Raw genomic sequence first — 2,500 nt, 5'->3', positions numbered from 1 at the left:
ACTCTCTCCCTCCCCCTCTCTCTCCCTCCCCCTCTCTCTCCCTCCCCCTCTCTCTCTCCCTCCCCCCCTCTCTCTCCCTCCCCCTCTCTCTCCCTCCCCATCTCTCTCTCCCTCCCCCTCTCTCTCTCTCCCTCCCCCTCTCTCTCCCTCTCTCTCCCTCCCCCCCTCCCCCTCTCTCCCCCGTCTCTCGTGTTGTAGAACTGGGATCAGATGTCTGGTCAGTCTCTTCCTTCATCTCTGCTCTCCTCCAACCAGAGGAAAGACTTCATGGAGGTGAGACCACACCCCCACACACACACCCACACACACCCTACCACAACCCACACACCCCCACACACACCCTACCACACCACACATACCCTACCACACCACACATACCCTACCACACCACACATACCCTACCACACCACACATACCACACACCCTACCACACCACACACACCCCCACACACACCCCCACACACCACCACACCACACACACCCCCACACACCCTACCACACCACACACACCCTACCACACCACACACACCCTACCACACCACACATACCACACACCCTACCACACCACACACCCCCCACACACACCCCCACACACCCTACCACACCACACACACCCACACACACACCCTACCACACCACACACACCCCCACACACCCCACCCCACACCTACCCACCCAACCCCACACCACACACACACCACACACCCTACCACACCCCACACCACACCACACCCCACACCACACACACCCTACCACACCACACACACCCCACCCCACACCCTACCACACCACACACACCCAACCACACCACACACACCACACACCCTACCACACCACACACACCCTACACACCAAACACACCCTACCACACCACACACACCCTACCACACCACACCACACACACCCTACCACACCACACACACCCTACCACACCACACACACCCTACCACACCCCCACACACACCCTCCACACCCCCACACACACCATCCACACACCACACCATCACACACCATCACACACACCCCCACACACCATCACACACCCCCACACACACCACACACACCACCACACACACACACACACACACACTCCCTACCCCACACCACACACACCCTACCCCACAAACCCTACCACACACACCACACACACCACACATACCCTACCCCACACACCCTACCACACACACCCTACCCCACACCACACACACCCTACCCACACCCCACACACCCTACCCCACACCACACACACCCTACCCCACACCACACACACCCTACCCCACCCACCCTACCCCACACCACACACACCCTACCCCACACCCCACACACCCTACCACACACACCCCACACCACACACACCCTACCCCACACCACACACACATTCCCTACCACACACACCCTACCACACACACTCCACACCACACACACCCTACCACACACCACACACACCCCTACCCCACACCACACACACCCTACACCACACCCACACACACACCACGCCACACACACACCCTACCACACACCACACACACACACACACACCCTACCACACCACACACACCCTACCACACACCACACACACCCTACCCCACACACCCTACCCCACACCACACACTCCCTACCACACACACCCTACCACACACCACACACACCCTACCCCACACCACACACACCCTACCACACCACACACACACCCTACCACACCACACACACACCTACCACACACACCCTACCCCACACCACACACACCCTACCCCACACCACACACACCCTACCACACACCCTACCCCACACCACACTACCCTACCCACACACCCCTACCCCACACCACACACACCCTACCACACACCCTACCCCACCCACCCACCCTACCCCACACCACACATACCGTACCCCACACCATACACCCTACCCCACACCCACACACACCCTACCCCACACCACACACACCCTACCAAACCACACACACCCCTACCCCACACCCTACCACACCACACACACCCCCACACACACCCTACCACACACATACCCTACCACCACACACATCACTACCCTACCACACACACACAACCCTACCACACCACACACCTACCACACCACACACACCCTACCACACCACACACACCCTACCACACCCCCCACACACACCATCACACACCCCCACACACACCATCACACACCCCCACACACACCATCACACACCCCCACACACCATCACACACCCCCACACACACCACACACACCACCACACACACCCCCATACACACACACACACACACTCCCTACCCCACACCACACACACCCTACCCCACAAACCCTACCACACACACCCCCACACCACACACACCCTACCCACACACACCCTACCACACACACCCTACCCCACACCACACATACCCTACCCCACACCACAAACACCCTACCCCACACCACACACACCCTACCCCACACCACACACACCCTACCCCGCACACCCTACCCCACACCACACACACCCTACCCC

At 59.8% G+C, this 2,500-nt stretch overlaps 1 protein-coding gene across 1 annotated transcript in view; it reads left to right on the top strand.

The window, feature by feature from the left end:
• tnrc18 (trinucleotide repeat containing 18) overlaps positions 1 to 2,500 on the top strand; it is an 86,590-nt gene that overhangs the window by 81,591 nt on the left and 2,499 nt on the right. Inside the window, 1 exon segment of the mRNA XM_082973151.1 lies at positions 199 to 273. Within this exon segment, the coding sequence (XP_082829277.1) occupies positions 199 to 273 (75 nt within the window).

Source organism: Salmo salar, chromosome 03, assembly GCF_965601325.2.
Source record: "Salmo salar chromosome 03, fSalSal1, whole genome shotgun sequence".
In the NCBI taxonomy this organism is placed as follows: Eukaryota; Metazoa; Chordata; class Actinopteri; order Salmoniformes; family Salmonidae; genus Salmo; species Salmo salar.
The sequence above is the reverse complement of the archived record's forward strand: the minus strand, read 5'-3'. Positions and strand labels throughout refer to the sequence as shown.